The sequence below is a fragment of the Eptesicus fuscus genome, chromosome 9, assembly GCF_027574615.1.
Source record: "Eptesicus fuscus isolate TK198812 chromosome 9, DD_ASM_mEF_20220401, whole genome shotgun sequence".
In the NCBI taxonomy this organism is placed as follows: Eukaryota; Metazoa; Chordata; class Mammalia; order Chiroptera; family Vespertilionidae; genus Eptesicus; species Eptesicus fuscus.
The window spans coordinates 9,490,929-9,509,983 of record NC_072481.1 but is presented as its reverse complement, the minus strand read 5'-3'; the positions used below and the strand labels follow the sequence as shown (position 1 = coordinate 9,509,983).

Sequence of the window (19,055 nt, the reverse complement as noted above, 5' to 3'; positions counted from 1 at the left end):
AGGCCCCAGCTCATAAAAGTAAGAGCCATGAGGATTTAACCAGGGTGCATTCCCCTCAAAAGGCAGTTTGGCCGAAACCGGTTTGGCTCAGTGGATAGAGCGTCGGCCTGCGGACTGAAGGGTCCCAGGTTCGATTCCGGTCAAGGGCATTTACCTTGGTTGCGGGCACATCCCCAGTAGGGGGTGTGCAAGAGGCAGCTGATCGATGTTTCTCTCTCATCGATGTTTCTAACTCTCTATCCCTCTCTCTTCCTCTCTGTAAAAAATCAATAAAATATATTTTTTTTTTTAAAAAGGCAGTTTGATTTCCCTTCTGTTGGCTCCCTCTTGGGGGAGAAAGGTCCTCAAGAAGACTTTATTAGCTAGCCCCTCCCAGAACATGGATCAATTTGCATTCTATTTGCATATTTGCTCAAACCTCCCACGGACACCCCAGTTGCCATAGCCCGCCACCTGTGTCCTTTTTGCCCCTAAAGGACCAGGACTAGGCAAAACTGATCGGGGTCCTATAGGAGGAGCCACCTAAGGGTTTCCCACTCTGCCCTTTGCCACATACCAGGATCCTCTTATAGGGGAACTCCTTCAGGCCCCTGTCTCGGGGGGAGTCAAAGACCACGGGGAAGGATTTGTGGGGTGCCTCCACGTAGCCAAATTCCATCTCGTCCTGGGAAGAGAGACGAAAGACTACAGTGACCTCCTTGGTGTGGTTTTCCAGAACAGGGTGACCCCCCAGGCCTGGGGCAGGGCGGGGCAGCAGATCCTCCCCAAGATCTGGGGGGTGCAGGAGAGGCCCCTTGGGACCCTGGCTAGGAGGGAACGCTGTCTGGGACCAGGGCATTTGGAGGGAAGCAGGAGAGACTGGGGTGATGCAGGCAGCGGGAAGCGTTCCCCTAACCTGCATACCCCCACCCTGAGTCCTGGGTCCCAGGTGGCCTAGCTTCTCTGGAGCCTTTCCCAAAGCCCTGTGAAGGCCGGGCTCAGGCCGCCCGGGCCACCCCACTCTCCCCCAGGGTCTGCTCCTCGCCCACCTGGATCCAGCGATCATTTCGATTTTCGACCCAAGGGCAGATGATCAGCTTGCAGTTGGCTTTTGACACCAGGTCAGACATGTCCTTCAGAAACTTCTCATTTGAGCCATGAGCGTCTATCACGCTGCAAACAGAGGGAGAGGGGAGGATAATAACGGCCTCTGACCTTGACCTTGGCTTTGGGGCCAGGAGGTGGGGCATGGATGGGATGGCCTTGATCTAGTCTGTGCTGGGCCCTGTGTGGCCCTTGGATGCAGGGATTCAAGCACAGCCCTTCCTTAGAGAGGCTCACAGGCTGAGAGACGGACTATGTCCCATTATCACATCAAGTGCCAGGTGCCAGGTGAGGGGCAAGCCCAGGGCTACGGAGCCTGGTGATGAGGCACCAGCAGGGGCAGCCATGGTGGAGGTGACCCACGGACTGGATCTCTCTGGTTAAGGTGGTGGCCAGAGGGCAGGTAGCCCATCTACGCCCTTTCCACACGCCTGACCTGAACGGAGGAGTCCGGGTGGGGTTAGGGAGCCAAAGGAAAGAAAGAATTCCCTCTGAGCACCTGCGCAAGGTGAGCAGAGCAAACCTGTTTGGCCACACCCTTCCCCGCCTCTTGATTTATGTTTCAGGCCAACAGTGGCACTTTCCACTGGTCTGACCTCGATGCAGGGACCTGGGGTGGCCTTACCAACAGAGGCTCACCCAGCCATCGAGGGGAGGGGCCTGACAAGGATTCTGGGAGATGGCAGGAGGACAGGCACCTGGGACGGGCCAGGGCTCTCAGTCCACCCCAGAGTCTGGCTTCCCACATTTTTTTCAGGCCCAGGAGCACCCCCACATCAGAGAGAGGCTAGGTCTCCTGCAGCCACCAGCAGCCTGAACAGGGCCGGGTCTCACTGCCTAGAGCAGTGATGGGCAACCTTTTGAGCTTGGTGTGTCAAACTTCGCCAAAAAACTGAGCGTAACTCGGGTAGTGTGTCACTTGGAGGAAAAAACATTATTTCGCAGATGTTTCATCCTCAGGAGCAGCAAATGTTTCATCCTCGGCATGTGGCCGCCTCAGCGGCCACGTGTCATCAGAAATGGCTACGCGTGCCAGTGCTGACACGCGTGTCATAGGTTCGCCATCACTGGCCTAGACTGAACCCAGAATGTCCTGGGGCTGCTGCAGGCAGGACAGGGTAGAGGCAGGGGCACTGGAGGTTGAGTCCGCGACCACAACCGGGGCCTTAGCTGCTCAGGGCGAGTGGGCTGAGGGGCCCAAGCCCGCCGGCTGCTGTCCTGCTCCCAGCTTGCGCCTGTGGGAGCCCTCACGGGTCCCATCCAGTCCGAGTGAGGGGCCCACCACAGAACAGCGTCTGTTCCCGTCTCCACGATTCCAGAGACGGCAGGAGGGCTGCAGGGGGGTGAGGCCTCACCTGCACACATACAGCTCCAGGGGGGGCTGGGTGTTGGGGGTCATGATCCAGGGGGCCATGCGGAAGGCCACAGTGTCTGTGAAGATGGGCACCTCGGGCAGGGTCTAGGGGGAAACGAGGACTCAGTGGTCCTGGAGCCTCCAAACTGGTCCCCCACGTCCCTCAGCCACTATCCCAGCCCCCAAGGCCGTACATACCCCCATGTCCACCAGGCTGACGCTGAGAGAGACCAGCCCCGAGAAATCAGCGTTGGGGAAGGTGAGCCCCTCCACATAGAAGTTGATCTTCTGCTCCCCTGGCTGCCGCTCGACTTCGTAGGACAGGTGCCGGGGCCCCAGCACCTGCTTGTAGTGTGAGAGGGAATTCCCACCTAGGGGGACCAGAGTCAGCACAGGGGCCAGTGCTGGCACAGGGGTGTGGGGCTGTAAGGACAGGACGAGAGGAAACCAGGGGCAGAGCCACCTCTGTGTTCGATCTACTTGGGCTCCTCTCCAGCTCTGCCATGCACAAGCTGTGTGACGTCGGCTCAACGACTCAGCCTCTCTGAGCCGTAGTTCCTCATCTGTGAAATGGGCTAACATTCTCTTTCTCACGAGGTCAATATAAGCTTTAAACCAGCTGGCACAAAAGGTGAAGACAACCCAAGTGTCCATCGACAGATGAATGGATAAACAAGTTGTCATATGTCCGCACAAAGGAGTATTATTCACGCAGAAAAAAGAATGCAGTGCTCATAGATGCTGCAACATGGATGAACCTTGAAAGCATTAAGTTAAGTGAAAGGAGCCAGACACAAAGGCCACACAGTGTATGATTCCACTGAGATGAACGGTCCAGAATGAGCAGATCCATGGAGACAGAAAGCAGGTTTGTGTTGGCCAGGAGCTGGGGATCGGAGGGGGGTGGGGTGGGGAATGGGGAGTGACTAGTAATGAGTACAGGGTTTTATTTGGGGGGAGGGGATGAAAGTGTCTTGAAGCTAGAGAGAGGTGGTGGTTATACAACATTGAGAATGTACTAAGTTCCACTGAATTGTTCCCTTTAAAATGGTTAAGTTTATGCTATCTGAATTTCACCTCAATTTTTTAAAATTGAGTAGTAATCCTGGCTGGGTGCTCATTGGTTGGAGCATCGTCCTGTGCACCAAAAGGCTGTGGGTTCAAGTCCCAATTAGGCACATACCTACGTTGCGGGTTTGTTCCCCAGTGGGGGTGTATACAGGAGGCAACTGATCCATGTTCCTCTCTCACATCCATGTTCCTCTCTCTAAAAATCAATAAAAACATATCCTCGGGTGAGGACTTTAAAAAAAAGAGTAGTAAAATTGAGAGAGAAAAATGGTAGTTCTGCCCGCCTCCTTCTCTCCTGGGAACTGTCCATGGCGGTTCTGGTCTCAACCCGGGAGGCTGCCGGTTCCCGCACCAAGGCTTGTTCCTGCTCTGGTGTCACGGTGTCCCCAGGCCGGCCCCTGCCTAACCTGCCACCGCTGATGCATTCAAGGAACCCTCTGGTTCCTGCCAGGCTCATTTAGCCAGAACAACAAGTTCTGGGTCTGTTCGAACAGAAAGGCATGAAGAGGAAGAAGGAAGGGGCAGGAGAGGCCTCTTGCTATTAATAAAAACGAGTAAGGGCACTCAGGGTTAAGGATGGGTATGTTTTAAGCCACAGACTTGGATTAATTATATCTCTGGTAGAGTTCCCAGGGAAGGCCTGGGCCTCAGCTTTGCTGGTTCCTGCCCCCCTACATCCCCACTGGACAGTGCTTATCTGGGCATTGGGGGCTCATCCCGAGCTGAGTAACCAAAGGGAGGAGGAGAGGACATGGGGGCAGTGGAGAGAGCAGGGGCTTTGGCACTCAAGAGACCTGGGTTTGAATGCTTATTCCACCCCACCCCCCAAGTGATTGTGTGGCCTTAAGACAGTAAATTCAAGCATCTGAGCCTCAGTTTATCCCTCTGTAAAATGGGACTAGTTATCGAGCCTCCTTCTTGGGTAACATGTTGTGTCCGGATGGAGTGGCTGTTTGTAAGCTGTAATGAGAGTTACGAAAGATGATGGAAGGAAGGGAGAGAGGTGGACGAGAGAAGAAAGAGTTTGGGAAGCGGAGGATGGACAGGGCAGGACACCAGGCCACTCACCCCGAGCACAGAAGACGCCCACTCTTCTGGAATCAGAAAACGGCACGTTCAGGACCAGCTTGTGGCTGTCGAAGAGCTTGTCAGGGCCATCGCAGGTCAGCACCATTGGGGACATGTCCTTCAGGTCTGCAGCGAGTGGCACCCTTGAGACAAGCCTCCCTCTTACCCCACTGACCGGCTCCCGTCCCATCCCCTCTGACCCTTTACCACGGCACACCATCACCCTGGACAACACCACATGACCCTGCTGTCGCTCACCATCCAGTGACGTCAGCTGGCTGTTGTCAAGGTCGAGCCCCCTGGAACTGAGACCATCCCGGTCACAGTTCACCAGCAGAATGGCCCCATAGCCCGCAGGGCCCCAGTGCCAGGTTTTCTGTGGTAAAACAAGAGACCTCGGGGTCAGTGGGACCCAGGGGGCTCTGGGAAGGGGCTCTGGACATGGCTGCTTTGTTAGCTTGGAGATGTTTGTATCCTGTGTTTGCTTGAAGATTTACATGCCCGGCCGGCATGGCTCATGGTTGAGCTTCGACCTATGAAGCAGAAGGTCACGGTTCGATCCCTGGTCAGAGCACATGTCCAAGTTGTGGGCTCGATCCCCAGTAGGGGGTATGCAGGAGGCAGCTGATCAATGATTCTCATCATTGATGTTTCTATCTCCCTCTCCCTCTCCCTTCCTCTCTCTGAAATCAACAAGAATATATTTTAAAATAAGTAAAATGTTTTTTAAAAGAAGGTTTACAGAGGGCTCATAGATTTGGGCACTGAGCTCCATCCAGGTCTCTAGACCCAGAGCCACTCCACCCTGTGGTGTGAATGACCTGCGCCACCGTTCACAGCGGCCCCACCCAGCCATCAGTCACCATACTCAGAACAGCCTTCACCAGCCTGCCCTTCGCCAGCCTGCGGTGTTGGCCCTGCCCAGGGCAGAGGCTGCCTCGCCCTGACCTCGATGGGACTGGAGAGTCCTGGAAAGCCCTCCTCATCCCCGCACCCTCCTGGGGCCTGGGCACCCACAGTCCCGCAGGCCCCGCACAGAGGCCCGAGCCGAGGCGGGAAGGATGGCTGGAGCCCTGCCTCTGTGGTCGATCGAATGATCCACGCTCTTCCTGACACGTCTCTGCTTTCTGCCCACCAACCCCGCAGTGCAGGCTCACTCTCCCACCTCACAGGAGAGGGGAGAGAGGCTGTAGGACGTCAGGTAGATGGGATTCAAACTCTGGTCTGGGGTACTGCTGGCATATATGGCGCTTGAGTTCACCCCCCAAGATGTGCCTTGTAAAATTGGCCCCACTCACCACCTGATCCAGGCAACCCGTGCAGGGAATGGCCTGCACAGCCATCCATGGCAGCCCTGCCCCATCCTGTCCACGAACCCTGTGGTCCAGGCTTCCTCTCTGGGGTCTTTCTTTGCAAACTACATCTTCTGCCCTCCAGGATGGCTCCGGGTACTTCCTGTGGGGTTCTGCCTTGAGCCCACCTTCCCTCCCCCTCACTCTTTAGGGTGTAACTGGGCTGCCCACCCAGCCTCCTCCACTGGAAGCCTCGCCTTCCCCTCACCTTCCTTCAGTCACTCAGCAACCTTTATGAAGCACCTGCCATTGGGGTTCCAAATACAGCCTAGAAATAGAAAACGTACCAGGCAAACGAACCAGCCCCAAGTATAAGGTGGAATAAGAGAGACGCAGAGGGTAAGCTGCTGTGCATCACACAGTGTACGTTACTCCCCCTTGGCAATCTGACAGTCCCCAGATGGGTCCCTGCACTGCTGGGCACCACAGACCCTCGGCACCCATGGCCCTTCTGGAGGGAGGGCCCCCCCCACCCCAGGCCCATCCCCAGGTTTACCTGTCTACCCTGCGGGCTTGGGGTAGCCAGGAAAGCCTCACCTTGTCGCCTTGGCTCCGCTTTGCCTTGCCCTTGCGGGCTGTGTCAACATCCAGGGAGATGTCTAGAAAGGGACGGAGAGGAGTTGCCAGGGCTCCCCGGGCCCCACCTTCCGCCTACAACATCCAGGGGGAGGAACGCTTTGCCCCTCCCCAGCCCCTGAGAAGTGGGAAGCCCTGTTCTGGGACGCCCTTGGGCAGCCCTGTGTGGTGCTGGGTGTTGGAGGGACCCACGTCTTCGTGTCTTGAATTTCTTGCTCATCTACACTCGCTGAGTTGGAGGCCTGACTCCCACGGTTGGGGACTAGGCCTGAGGCTCTGGGTGCTGGTTTCATAGCTCTCAGGGCCAGCTGCCCTGGTGCTCAGGCTGGGGGGGGGGGGCACGTGGCTGTCCAGGGTTTAGTGCTGGCCTGCGGGTTCCAGCGGGTGTGACAGCTGGGACTCCAGGTGAAGGGGCCCATTGTGGGTCTAGCTGTTGACACATGGACAGTGCAGCTTCTAGATGCCTGTGGCCCTAAGTATTGCTGGGTCTCCATCTCTGATGTTCTAGGGAGCCACACCCCTCAATGGTGGAGGAAGCAGCTGGCCATGGGCTTGCACTCAGGGCCCCCCCCAAAACCCTCAACAGCCACCATGGAGGAGTTGGGGATATACAGAGAGCCAGGGAGGCGGTACGTACCGACGCCAGTGAGGTAGAGCACACTCTGGCCCAGGGCACGGTCCTCGCTCTGCCCAAAGTAGGAGACCTTCACCTGTGGGGACATGGTCAGCCCTAAGCCAGCATGGCCGTCCCTTCAGAGATGGCAGTGACCAGGGGTTTGGGGGTGACCCACACCTCCCAACAGCCCTGCTTAGAGGCAGGGCAAGGCCTGGGGTCCCCAGGTCCTCCCTGCTGCTGCAGGCCCATGTCTCACAGGCTCCAGGCTTGGATCCCGAGCTGCCTTCTCCAGCTAGAGAGGCTATGGGTGCTTCCAGGGCTGGGCAGGGTGGAGGCAGATTCTAGAGGGAGCAGGTGGACCCTCAGAAATTCATGGGGGATGTCAGAGAGAAAGAATGAGAGAAGGAGCATCCACAGCCATTGACTTAGGCCAAGTTACTCAAGGCCTCTGTTTCTTCACCTGTAAAATGGGAACAATGACCTCCATCCCATAATAACAGCCAGTGGTGATGAGCTTTTTCCCCGGATCCAGAACCCATGCCAAGAGTTCTCTCCAGGCCACTTCCACGGCCCCCCAGAATGGCCCCCGTAGACAGGGCCCATGCGTAATGAGGCCGTTCAGGGCCCTGCTGGCAGGCGCGGAGCGCGTAAGCAGAGGAGGCGAGGTCTGAGCCCGCGTGGGCTCCAGGGCCTCTGCTCTCAAAGGCTGCTCAGTCCCTGCGTGCGTTGTCCCTGCCCAATCAGCGGGTCACTGTGTGTGGTGGGAGGCTGGGCGAGTGAGGAGGCTGTCATCTGAGCAAGAGAAGACTTCCCAGTTGTTTAGGTGCGGGAGACGCCGCACATCTAGGTGTGCACCTGCGTCTGCCCAGGTGCGCCCACGGGTCCAGCCTACACCTGAGTGGGGGACTGGTTTGGGGTCTGTGTGTAGGGTGAGCACAGGATTGGTGTGGGATGTTGGTGACCCTGACGGGGGAGGAGCAGGCGGTGTGTTTCGGGAGAATTCATTCATGGGGACGTGTCACGTTGGGCATTGGGCGGGCTTGCGTGTTTGGGGTGTCTGTGGAGTTGTATCAGGATGTGTCATGTGGACGCAGGTGCCAAAAGCCTTCGGGGCTTGGGTGAGTGGGGTGATACGTGAGTGAGGTATGCTTTGGGGGGCTCTTACCTTGGGTGCAGGGGGGGAGATGCAGCCCCTTCCTGTGGGGAAGGGCCTCTTACCTTGAGATCATCTAAGGCCTTACTGGCTGTTTCCACGGACACAGTCAGGTCCACATGGGTGTCCAGGGGCCAGTGGGCTTTGTCTGTGGGCACCGTCACCCGTGCTGGGTCGTAGACAATGAAGATGTGAACCCCGGAGCTCCCAGAGACCCTGAAGCTCTCGGCGCCCTTGGGCACATCGCTGCCAGAGAAAGGAGAGGGGGGAAGGGTCCGGGGCTCAGGAGTGTGACCATCGCAAGGCCACCCAAATGCCACCCTGACAGCTGGGCTGGGGAATGGTGTGGGAGGGCCACGGGCCAGGAGGCCAGCCCGCTGGGCACTGGGCAGCCTAGGCTCCATCCAGCTGTCCTCTGACCTTCATGTGGCTCACCCGGGCACATTACCCCCGGCCTCAGTCTCCCCATCTGTAACACGAGGGGGTGGGGCAGAGCACTGGTGCTGAGCTTCGTTTAAGGGGGAGAGCCCTTTCAGCAAACCTCCTGGGAGCCCGAGAATCAGACAGCCCAAAGGGAGCTGGGGCCCTGGCCGGGCTCAGTGGTTAGAGCCTCAGCCCACAAACTAAAGGGTTCAATTCCCGGTCAAGGGCACGTACCTGAGTTGAGGGTTCACTCCCCACCCCCAGTCCGGGTGCCTGCAGAAGGCAACCAATCTGTCTGTCTGTCTCTCTCTCTCTCTCCCCCCTCCCTCTCTCCCTCCCTCTCATTCTCTCTGAAAAGCAATGGAAAAAATATCCTCAGGTGAGGATTTTTTTAAAAAAGGGGAGATGGGGATGGGGCCAAGCCACAAAGTTCAACCCTCCAGTTTCACAGCAACCCCGAGACTCCAGGAAGCAGAGACAGCTAACCTCTGGACACCTCCACCCCACCCCACCCCAAGGCTTCCCGCTCTTATGCTGCCATCAGGAAATGCACTGTCAGCGCCACTCCCCGGGGTCGCTGGGCAGCCTCCGCACTGGTCTCCCGAGGCCTACGGAGCCCTCTCCGGCTGTTCCACACTCAGCATACCTAAGTCACATTGTGCTGTTCCTTTATGTTCAAAAACAGTGCGTCCCATCACACTCAACAAAGCCCCCACAGTGATAGACAAGGCCCCTCCTGGTGGCTCCCTGCCACCTCCCCGACCTCCTCCTCCCCACTACGCACCCCTCCCCCTTGCCCACTCTGCTCCAGCCACACTGACCTTCCTGCTCTTCCATGAAGCTGCCAGGCTGGCCTGCCCCAGGGCCCTTGCACTGGCTGCTGCCTCTGCATAGAATGGTTTTCCCCCCACACCCCCAGCTATCTGCAAGGCTCCCTCCCTTACCCCCTTCAGGGATTGGCTTAAATGTTATATTCTCAATGAGCCTTCCCATCACCCCATTTAATCTGCAGCTCACCCCGCCTTCTCCCCCACTCTCCTGTTACTCTGCTCATTCAGTTTATTGCCCATCTCTCCTGCTGGAAGCTCAGCTCCCTGAGGGCAGGGAGTGTGGTCTGTTTTGCTCAGCGCTGTGTCCCCAGCACCGATAACAGTGTCTGGCACGTAGTCAGTGCTCATAAGCCCTTGTTAAAGGCATGAATGGGTTCAGGTACCTCTACTCGGCAAGGAGACTCGGCCCATCTGTACCCAGGAGGGATCTAGAACTTGGCTGGTGCCAGTACCCAGGGCAACTTCTCCTGGTCCACCTGGTACACCTCATCCACCTGATACCCCAGGGCTCTGGGCTCCAGAAGGGGGGGTTGAGAAGCCCTCTGTCTGCCAGCCTCCATCCCACTCCTCACACCACCAGCTGCCCCCAGCCACAGCCACAGCACACAGGGCTGGCCTTCCTGGGCCATAGGGGAGGTGATGTTCTGCAAACTCCAGCCACAGGCCCCCAGAGCGAAGCCAACAGGGCCTCAGAGGGTACCTGCTGTCCTTCGTCCCCTGAATAAACCTGAACTGTGCACCCCCTTGCTGAGCACTGCGCTAAGGCCCTGGGTTCCCTGAGGGACTGGGCCCCGTGGAGCTCATGGCCGGAGAGGAAGTCAGAGGAGGGAACCACAGGTGCTTCTCCCTCCCCGCACATCAGGGCTCTCCATGGCCATCAGCAGGGCAGAGCCATCAGCCTCAAGGTCACCTCCCAAGATCAAGTCCACGTACATAGACCCACTCGACTGCAAAGATGCCAGGGCCAGAGGGGTCCTTGGATAGATCTTCCCGCCTCCGTCCTTTCCTGGACCCCTGTGAACCCACCTAAATATGAAACCCTCTTGGGGGTGGGACAGGCAGGCACGGGAGTTTGGGTGAGTCCCAGGCTGCCCCCAGTATGGTTTGCCTCGCCAGTTCTTGGACCTGGTCCCTTTGGCTCAGGCCCCAGACACAACCAAAACCCCAAGAGCAGCCCTGGGTGCCAGGCAAAGTAATGGGCTTGAAATATCCCTTTAAATGAAAGGAACTACAGTCATTTCCACACGGGAGACGCCTGGCAGGATAATTATCCTGATCTTTATCATTTCCAGGGTCATGATGACGAGTCTGTGACCTCTCCCACCCTCTGCCCCCCACTGCCCTTCCCCCATCTTTGCAGGAGGGGGGTAGAGAGGATGTGGGAGGCGGGTAGAGGGGATGTGGGAGAGGGCCATCTTTGGCATTCTTAAATATCCACTTCAAATACCCCCTTCTCATGGAGCAGGGTGGGGTGTGGACTCTGTATGGAGTGTGGCCTCAAATCCCACCTCAACGTCCCTCCTCAGTCACATGGATGTAACCCAAAGAGCTACTTCCTGGGGCTGTCGGGGGAGTCCATGAAATGAGGTAGTTAAAGTGTCTGGCACACAGTAGGTACTTAATAAGTGTTAGGTGCCATCATTGTCGTTCCTATAACTCTTCCCTCAACAGCCCAGCCCACTGGAGCCAGAGCCCGCGTCCTCGCCTCTGTCCCCACAGCACTGGTTCGGACCTTCCTGGGGCCGCTTCACAGTCCGTCTGTGTTGGCCACAGCAGCTCCCTGCCTGACTCACGCTGCCCGACCCTGCACCCCCTGCCCGGAGCAGGCCCGGTCACCAGGTCAGTAAAGAGGTACTAGGAGAATGGAGCCATTTCTCAGAGAATCTCACGAGAGGAGGCACAGAGGGTAGGACGAGGAGTTGCAAATCAGCAGGTCATCCTCAGCGAGGTCCACTTGCTTTGGCGTAAGGATGGCATGTTTCATGGGCAATGTGGGGGCGGGGTCTATTGGGGTGGTGTTTTCAGGCACTTACTCTATGTGCCAGGCACAAGCTCAATTTTTGATACCTATGACCTCACCCACATTCACAACAACCCTCCCAGGTATGTGTTATTGTCTGCATTTGGCAGATGAAGAAATCTGAGAGGTTACGTAACTCCCTGGGGTCAAAGAGACGAGAAAGCAGCTTATTTGTCTTCTACTGCATGCTGCCCTGGCTGACATTAAAATGAGTGTGCGTGCCCCAGCGGGACCAGAAGATGTAGGAAGGAAAAAGGAAAATGTAGACGCTGCAACACAAATTTCTTCATCAGGGTCCTTGGGGCCTGATAGGAAGGCCTAAGGCAGGATAGAGGACACCGAGGCAGAACAGCCATGTTCCCCCCGCCCCATCCACGCACCTGAGCCTCGCAGGAGTGAGGCCGTGCAGGGCAAGGGAACAGTGCTCGTGACCTGCTGGGCCCTGCCTGCCCCAGGAGAATGAGACTGTAGGGTACCTGCACAGGCCTTGGCTCAGCAAGGACTCTCGAAGGTCCCCCTGGTCAGCCCCTGCCCAGCACAGGACTCCATGCTTGAACACTTCCCATGACAGGCAGCTCACTACCTGACACCCCTCTGTGCTCTGACAACACCGGTCATTAGAAAGCTTTTCCTTTGGCTTGGCTGGAACCTGCCTCCCAGAAGCTTCCACTTGCTGGGGCTCCACAGGCCACACCTAATTTCAAGTTTACCATCTGGTTTCTAGGTGGAGGAGAGATACAGAGGTCATGGCAAAGTTCCTCCCATGCCATCTATCCTACGCGCCACTTAGATTTTACCAGCCCCTGGGAACAGAGCTGAGGGTCTGGTAGGGCCCCAGACCCCTGAACCAGGGTCTGGGCAGGGAGGTCAGAATGGCACTGACCCAGCCTGCAGATGGGTGGGTGGGTGGGTAGCAAAGGACCAGTGTGCCTGGAGGGTTGCCCACGGCACTGTGCCAGGGAGAGGCGAGGGCAGGAGGGGAGGATAATGCAGAATTGAATGGAAAGGCGGAAGAGCAAGCCCGTGGGGCCGCCGTGGCTCCTCTTCATACCTGGCCGGCCGGCTACAGGCCAGGAGCCCCGAGGTGCCACCCTCCAGGTGTCCTGGACTTAAAGGCCCCTGAACTGAAGCCACAAGAGATACCATGGGACCAGCCAGCAGGTCCCGGCAGGTGGGGTCAGCTCTGTGGGCACTTCTGCCTGGAGCTGAGGCTCACCCTGGCCGACTGGCCCCACCAGCTCCAGTCCTGAAGGATGGCACCTCCCAGGGGCTCCTGGGGCTCCTGCTAGTGCTGCCAGCTGCTCAACACTCGTTTCCTGAGCACCTACTGTGCATAAGGCATTGCACTGGGCACCAGAAAGGATGGATGAGTCACCCCAGGGTGACAAGGGTAGGGCCCAGACGGAGCGGGTACACTGCAGTCTACAAAACACTTATCCTCCATTCCAGTTCCACCCCCACAGCCCCTGTATGCTGAGTGTGTTGGGGTGGATTTTTCCTCTCCCCATTTTACAGAAGATGGACTGAAATTCAGAGGGAGTTCCTCCTTCCCCGAGATAACAATTATGGGTGCCTTATAACTGCCATTGCTCAGGGGGTGAGGGGGGCGGCACACTCGGAGCCTGGAAGGAGGGCCCAAGTTGGCCAGGCCTTCTTTTAAGGGGACCCTGCCTGCCCAGGAATGGGGCTGGGGGCGGAGGGCAGCAGTGAACAGGGGCCGGGGCCAGAACGGCCTGAGCGAAGGCCCTGAATGGAGAGTCACTTCTCCCCGCTCAGCCAGTTTCCCATCTGTAGAATGAAGGCAGCCAGCCTGTGCTCTGGGATCGTGAAATTCCCCGTCTGCAAAGTGGGGGGTCAAATTCACAGGCGATGTTTATCGCCATCTAGCACGGGGGCAGGGGTGCGGGGGGAAGATTCGGAGAAGCTAAGCGATGGCCAAGTTCACACGGTCTGCAAGGACCAGCTTGGCCCCCGCCGGTGGTGATGACTAAGCGCTGCCCTGTTCTCAGCCGTCATCACGTGACTCTCCTACCCCTCCAGCCCCACATCCCACCCCACATCCCTGAGCATCAGGACCACCTGGCAGAGCTGAATAGCTGCTTAGAAGCCACAGAGAGGGCAGAGCAAAGGAGAGGACAGCATTCTGGGATCGCGGAGGAACCTCCATCGCCAGTGAGCGACACCCCCATTCCTTACATCTAGAATCTTCCCTCAGACCCTCCAGCACACCCAGGGCAGAGGGGCGGGGTCTGGGAGGAGAAGAGAGAACTGGAGGTTGGAAGTGACAGGAGCTGGAAAGGGAAAGGAGAAGGTGAAGAATCGGGGTGATGCCAAGACTGGAAATGATCAGGAGAGGGGGGCACAGGGGAGCGGCGATGGGGCCAGAAGCGGGCGGGAAAGAGGGGCCGATAGGGCTGAAAATGGCAGGTGGCAGCAAGGGTCAGGGGTCAGGTGGCCCCCTGAGCTGAGGGGTGGCTGGCCACTGAGGCCCTCCCTGATGAATAGTATTGTAACGTCTCAGGAACACACACTCCACCTTCCCAGAGTCTACAGCTCACGGACCTCTTGTGGCCCCGGGGAACTTATGGGGGACCCTGGCCTCCCATTTTCCAAGAACCCTCAAATCCAAACGTTAACACGTGCGATGGAATCGGATGCGGAACAGGATGGAGGGAGGAGGAGAGAAGGTCCGCACGAGGCGTGAAACCCGTGTCCAGCCCAGCTGTTGGAACCTGCCAGTCACTGGGATTAACCCCGGCATCAAGCCTGTAATTAAATGACCACGTGAAAGCACGGTTATGCCTCACTGCACTTCTGTGCACGTTAAAAGCATTCGTTTATTCCTGAATAATTAAGGCATTAAGAACATATTGGCCACAAGTTTTAGAACTCTGTTCTGGCATTTTCTTGTTTTGAAATAAGGGAGCCCCCGAGAAGGGCAGCCGCCTGGGTCCTCACTCTGGCTCGTCTGAGGGGTCCCATAGCCACCTCCCCCTGCGCTCCTTGAATTCTAGTCTCGGATCCCAAAGGGAGGCTTGGGGAAAATTCCAGGAGAATATCCCTGTCCCCTACCCAGCCAGCCTTCTTCTCCTCCATCCCGAAGTAAATGGTCATCATGGCCTCCAGGCTGGGGCTCCGGTTGTGGCCTCTGGGCAGACAAGGAGGGCCAGGCTGGACCACTAATGGATTCCCCCTGTTGTATGAGTCCTCTGGGGGCCACCTCCAAGCAAGGATGTAGACAGCCAGGGAAGTCTGGCCAGACCTGGGTCAAGGTGATGAGCTAGCCCACTGGGGAGGGGAAGGGAGGGTGGTGAGCTGGCCCACTGGGGTGAGGGGTCAGGGTAATAAGTTAGCCCTCTGGGGTGAGAGGTCAGGGTGATTAGCTTGCCTGCTGCAGGGAGGGGTAGGATCTGCAGCACATGCTACAGGGGAACTCTAAGGTTTCTTGGGCTGAGACACCCTGGGGCACATGATCACCCAAACACAAATCTCTCTCCAAACCACCAGCCCACTCCGCACCTGGGAGAATGAGTCACTTCCCGTGATGTCACCCCACACGCCCATACCCGCGGGCTCTCCTGGAGGGTTCAGACTCCGGGCAGCTGGGGTGACGGCACACCTCCTCTTCTGGGAGGCTCCCCCTTCCACCAGCAAGGCTGGCTAGAAACCCCTTCCGTGGCCTCAGCTGGCTACGCGCCTAGTAAGGGGGTGGGGGAGCCCCAAGTTCATGATCAGGTGCAGCCTCTTCCTCCTAGCCGGCCAAGGCCTTACAGTGTGCCTCAGGCTCCTCTTCAAACTTCCCCGGATTGACAACACCATCCCCCTTTGTTCACCTCCCCTGACACTTCCACGTCCCTGTCTGCACCCAGGGCAGGCCTCGCCGGCAGGGAGTTCTCTGGGTCACTTTCCACCAATCCGCTGCCGAAGCAGCTCCTGCTTTCTAGTGCAGAGACGCAGTGGCTAGGGCCCTCGTCACCACCAACGCTGGGCAGAAGGTTCCTTTGAGTGGAGGCCTCTCAGAGTGCTCACTCAGGACCCCGAAGCAACACGCCCTCCCAGAGTCAAGCAGGGCCCGGAGCTCAGAGCAACCCAGGGCCCGCACTGGAGCTGCGAAGGTGCTTGGTGGTCCCAAAGGAGACACAGTCAGCATCATCCTCTGTCCCCACCACACGCACCCTGATCTGCCCTCTGTCCTCCCGCGCTCTGAGGCATGATGGAAAGCGCAGGTACCAGAGGACCCCCCAGAGCTGTCATGGCTGTGAGTACTATCCATGCACAGGGCCCTGCAATGCACATCTCATATATCCTCCTCTTGACCCAATTCGGTGTGTGCTATTGTTTCTCCATTTGTCAGATGAGGAAACTGAGGCTCAGAGACGTGCAGCAGCTTGCCCGGGGGCACTCTGCCATGAATCGGGGAGCTAGGATGAGAAGCCAAGTCTGTCCAGCTCCAGAGTCTGGGCACTTCACCTCCACGCTGGACTGAAGAGGGGACGCAGCTCATCTTGTTGGGACTAAGAGAGGTCCAGGGACTTGGCCCAGGCCAGACAAGTCAGTGGCCGGGGGGAAGGCTCCCAGAGGTCCCCGCATCTAACTCCATCAGAGGTGACCTGGCTCCCAGTCAAATACTCACCAAGGTTCTGAAATTACCTTCCAGAAACAGCCACCGATGGGATGAGAACAGGGGTCTGGAGTCGGGAAGACGGGGCCCACTAGGGACCTCTTCCCTCCCCTTGGTGTTAAAACAGGGTTGCCGGAGAAAGTACGGGATGCCTCGCTCAATTAGAATTTCAGCTGAACAGCAGATTTAAAAATACAAGTACGTCCCATGCAATATATTAGACTCCCTTTATCCGCAGGGTTAAGGGCGTCTAATATACAGGTTCCAAGACCCACAGTGGACCCCTGACACCGTGTGGGTGGTATTTATACATACCACGTTTCGTCTTACACATGCATACCCACGGTAAAGTTTAATTTATAAACTAAGCACAGTGAGAGATGAACAGCAATAACTAATAATAAAATAGGACAATTATAACAAGATCCTGTAGTAAAAGTTATATGACTGCTGTGGCCTCTCCTCTCTCAAAGGACCTTATTGTACGGGACTCACCCTTCCGTTTCTCGTGCTGAGGTGAGAGCATACGAGGCCTACGTGACGAGACGCAAACAGGTGGGCGCTGGACAAAGGGGTGATTCACATCCCAGGCAGAACAGAACGGGGCGGCGAGGTATTTCATCACACTACTCAGAACGGTGCACAACTTAAAACACCTGAATTCTCTATTTCTAGAATCTTCCATCTAATATTTTCGAACCATGGTAGACCACAGTGAACTAAAACCGTGGAAAGCAAAACCACGGATCAGGGGGAAGTACTGTACTTAACAACAACAACAACAAAAGTTGCTGTTTATCTGAAACACAACCCTCACCGGGAGTCTTCTGTGTTCCTTTGCTAAGTCTGGCAACTCCCCGTGTTAAAAGGGCCAGGAGATGGGGGAATAAAGTACAGTCATAATATTGTATGTGATAACTATGGATGGGGTCCGATGGGCACTAGGCTGATCCGGCTGGTCACTTCCTAAGTTCCATAAATGTCTAATCACTATGCTGTACGCCCGAAACTAACACAATAGTGCATGTCAACTGTAACTGAAAAAAACTGACCTGCTCTCCCTCCCAGGAGCATGTCTGTGCTTTCGCCTCCCCCCTCCGCCTCCCCCACAGGTGTGCACCTCCTAAACTCTAAGGGACCCCAGGAGACTTGCAGCCAGGGGAGCAATGGGCAGCTACAGCTGGTCCCCCGAGCCTGTCCCCAAAGCCCTTTTTCTCTGACTCTCCAGGGAGCTGACAGCAGCCCCGCCTGGGCTCGCTTCTTCCCCAAACATGTCTAGAGCCCAAGCAGCTCGGCCCGGTCTCTCTCCTGTGGCTTCTTCTACCCTAGGCCCTTCCTTGTTTCACTGCCTCCAGCTTCAATAAGCATGCTCTCAAAATCAGAAGAAGAAAAAACATGTTCTGTCAAGGAGCAAGAGAAAATGGGATCTCTGCTGGCCACTTAGTTCTGAGAGAACCAACCCCACAGCAGGGCCCCCCGTATGACCTCCAGGGTTCCTGGCTCTCCTTCCCCGGCCCTGTCACTGGGGCCTCAGGCCACTGCCGAGAGAGGGCCGGCCCGGAGGGCTTCTGGGCCAGAGGCTCACCTGAGGCCGGGTGGGAAGCATTCATTCACCGGACTGGGAGAGTGCAGGTACTGAGACCCAGGAGGGCCGTAGGAGCTCAGACCCCCACCGTGTAACAGCCCAGCCCCCACTAGGAGAGGGTTCCTGCTTGAGCCCCCATCTGCAAGGGCCCCAGCCCTGTCCGTACAGCAAGATGGAATCCACAGCTCATCTGTCAGAGCTGGGAAGGCCCCAGGGATCCTCAAGTCTAACTCCATCAGGGGCCAGGTGGGGAGCCTGAGGCTGCGCCAGGTCCCTGGGCCCACCCCCATCTGGGCAGAGCCAGGTCAGGGAGGATTTGGGCCGGCAGAAGCTGCTGCTGCTGCCCCTCGGATGTCATCGCTGCCACCATTACCCCCACCCCCACCCCCTTCGTGGCCAACACAAGCCCCAGTCTTGTTGCAAGTTCTTTTCCTTTTTTTAACTCATTGAATCAGCCCCTAATTAGTCCCTCCTGATGCCTATCACCCTGATTAGCCTCCAAAGATCAAGTTGCCACACACCTCACCCCTCCACCTCAGAGAGGTGAGTTGTTGGCAAGAAACTGAGGGACACCCAGCCCTGGTCCCTGGTTTGAGCAATTCATTCTGATGCTCCACACAAGCTCCATCAGACCCCAGAACGCAGAGCCCAGACCCCAAAGCCTGACCCCAGGGCTCAGAGCTGGAACCCTTGTCCAGGGGCTCGAGGCCAGGGTCCTGACCCTGGTGCCCAAGAGCCAGGGCCCCAAGGTGAACCTGATACCCTAGAACCTCCCTCCCAAGCTCTACAGCCAACCCCACCTGCTTGACTGTCAAAACAGGTACCAGGCGCCCATCCCACACCCACCCCATTGCCTCGACTCCTTCACTCTGCAGCCAGGCGAGCGCCTCGCGGTTCTCACCTGCGAACATCCACATAGGTCTCGGCTCCCACCACACACACCGCATGGGTGGGCTTCCTCAGGCACAGCCGCACCGCCCTCTGCGAGGCCATCCTACGTGCTGGCTCCCGACCTCCTCGCTCCCGGCGTCCCAGGTCCTCTCCTGGGCACCTCGGAGCCGGGAAGAAGTGTGAGTTCTGATGGGTCGTGCTTTCCTCCTCCCTTTTAATTTCACCCAGAGACCTGATGAGCCTGCCTGAGCTGAGTCCCCACCTCCTGGCCCCACGCCCAGTCCTCCTCACTCAGGCCTGTCAATCCGGAGCCCTGGGGAGGAGGCCCCAAGGCTTCTCTGGAGGATGGAGAAGGCAGTTTCAGCTCCTGCCCCTGGTGGGGAGCTCAGCGGCCAACACAGGACTCCTGAGC

At 57.4% G+C, this 19,055-nt stretch overlaps 1 protein-coding gene across 1 annotated transcript in view; it reads right to left on the bottom strand.

Moving 5' to 3' along the window:
* The window catches only part of PADI1 (peptidyl arginine deiminase 1), a 28,960-nt gene extending 10,215 nt beyond the window's left edge, over positions 1-18,745 (bottom strand). The window contains exons 1-10 of the mRNA XM_008148164.3: positions 18,654-18,745; positions 8,339-8,519; positions 7,142-7,214; positions 6,466-6,527; positions 4,835-4,952; positions 4,577-4,702; positions 2,636-2,808; positions 2,439-2,542; positions 1,029-1,152; positions 557-664 (exon numbers count right to left, since the gene is read on the bottom strand). Of these exons, the coding sequence (XP_008146386.2) occupies positions 557-664; positions 1,029-1,152; positions 2,439-2,542; positions 2,636-2,808; positions 4,577-4,702; positions 4,835-4,952; positions 6,466-6,527; positions 7,142-7,214; positions 8,339-8,519; positions 18,654-18,745 (1,161 nt within the window). The remainder of the gene's footprint in view (positions 1-556; positions 665-1,028; positions 1,153-2,438; positions 2,543-2,635; positions 2,809-4,576; positions 4,703-4,834; positions 4,953-6,465; positions 6,528-7,141; positions 7,215-8,338; positions 8,520-18,653) is intronic.
* Between the last annotated feature and the right edge of the window lie 310 nt (positions 18,746-19,055).